The sequence below is a fragment of the Poecilia latipinna genome, unplaced genomic scaffold, assembly GCF_001443285.1.
Source record: "Poecilia latipinna isolate Pla-1442-1.1 unplaced genomic scaffold, P_latipinna-1.0 Scaffold1342, whole genome shotgun sequence".
NCBI lineage: Eukaryota > Metazoa > Chordata > Actinopteri > Cyprinodontiformes > Poeciliidae > Poecilia > Poecilia latipinna.
In genome coordinates this window covers 33,907-35,450 of record NW_015113958.1, presented here as the reverse complement: position 1 = coordinate 35,450, position 1,544 = coordinate 33,907, and the positions used below count along the sequence as shown (strand labels likewise).

At 45.7% G+C, this 1,544-nt stretch overlaps 1 protein-coding gene across 1 annotated transcript in view; it reads right to left on the bottom strand.

Annotated features, from left to right (window-relative positions):
• Positions 1 to 83: 83 nt before the first annotated feature.
• LOC106961851 (uncharacterized) overlaps positions 84 to 1,544 on the bottom strand; it is a 7,319-nt gene continuing 5,858 nt past the window's right edge. Inside the window, exon 2 of the mRNA XM_015055914.1 lies at positions 84 to 1,535. Within this exon, the coding sequence (XP_014911400.1) occupies positions 92 to 1,535 (1,444 nt within the window). The 3' untranslated portion in view covers positions 84 to 91. The remainder of the gene's footprint in view (positions 1,536 to 1,544) is intronic.

Genomic DNA, 1,544 nt, shown 5'->3' with positions numbered 1-1,544 from the left:
CTGAGGAGCTGCAGTGTCTCATCATCGGACTCACATCATTATGCGATCAGACCAGTCCACAGTGGAGGCATTGCACTGTGTGAATGATCAGTCACTCTGCTTTATCCATTTCTGAAGATGAAATGTTGTTGCAGTAATGCCAACCTCGACAGCTGTTACTGTTTTTGTTTGAGAAGCTTTGAGCAATGTGAATGAGTCTGGCAACCGCTTTCAGGAGAGATTTCCAGTTGGAAAAATGTTCAAAGCGACTTGAAAATAGTTTGTGAGTTGATGACTCTGTTACCACATTGGTGGCGTTCACCCTGACCTCTGTGTCATCATCTGGATTGATAAGCAAGTATTGTTCGTCTGAACCAATCTTTGTCGAGTCCATGTCTGTGAGGAATCTTGGTCCAGTTAACCAGAGGGTGTTGACAAGCTCTTCTGCTGCAACTGATCTCGAGCCACAATCTGCTGGATTGAGTTCGGTGGGCACAAATCTCCACTGATTAGGCTGAGACACTTGTCTGATGCGCTGCACTCTGTTACTGACAAAAACGTAAAATCTTCTTCTCTCATTGTGAATGTAGCCTAAAACTACCTTGCTATCTGAGAAGTACCTGACAGCATCCAGTTTTACATCTACCTCATGCATAATAGTTTCCGCAACTTCTACTGCTAGGACAGCTGCACAGAGCTCTAATCTTGGGACTGTTAGCTCAGGCTGGGGGGCGAGTTTTGATTTGCCAAAGATGTACCCCACTTCATGATGACCATCATCATGGGTGATTCTCAAATATGCGACAGCTGAGATAGCCTGTACTGACGCGTCAGAAAAAACACAAAGCTCAATTGTCTTGGCTTGACTCACTGGAAATGTGACGTATGTTCTTGGAATATGAAAGTTTTTCAAAACTGAGAGGGACTCTTGCCAGCGTCTCCACTCTTCGTATTTACTTTGAGGCAGAGGAGCATCCCACTCAATATTGTCTGTAGTAATGTCTCTGAGAATCATTCTTCCTCTTATTGTGATGGGTGCTAGAAAGCCCAATGGGTCGAATAAGCTATTTACCGTAGACAGCACACCACGTCTGGTGAACGGTTTCTGATTCTCTGGGACCTTGAATGTAAAAGTGTCTGTCACGAGGTTCCAGATAACCCCCAGGCTGCGCTGTGCAGGGAGATCATCTGTGAACAGGTCCAGGTCTTTTATATCCTTGGCTCTGTCTTCAGCTGGGAAGTGGTTGATGACATTAACACTGTTTGACGCTACCTTGTGTAGTCGCAGGTTGGAAATGGACAGCATTTCTTGAAGCTGCTCTACTGTCTTTGTGGCCTCAGCTTCTGATGTGAAGGACAACAGTGCGTCGTCCATGTAAAAATGTCTCTCCACTAACCCTGTTGTTTTGCTGCCATAGACTTGCTCCATTTCCTTTGCTGCCCTCCGTAGGCCATAAATGGCGATTGCAGGTGATGGACTGTTCCCAAATATGTGAACTCTCATGCGGTATTCAACCACTTCGTTTCCTGGCTGATTGTCGCGGTACCACAAAAACCTGAGCATG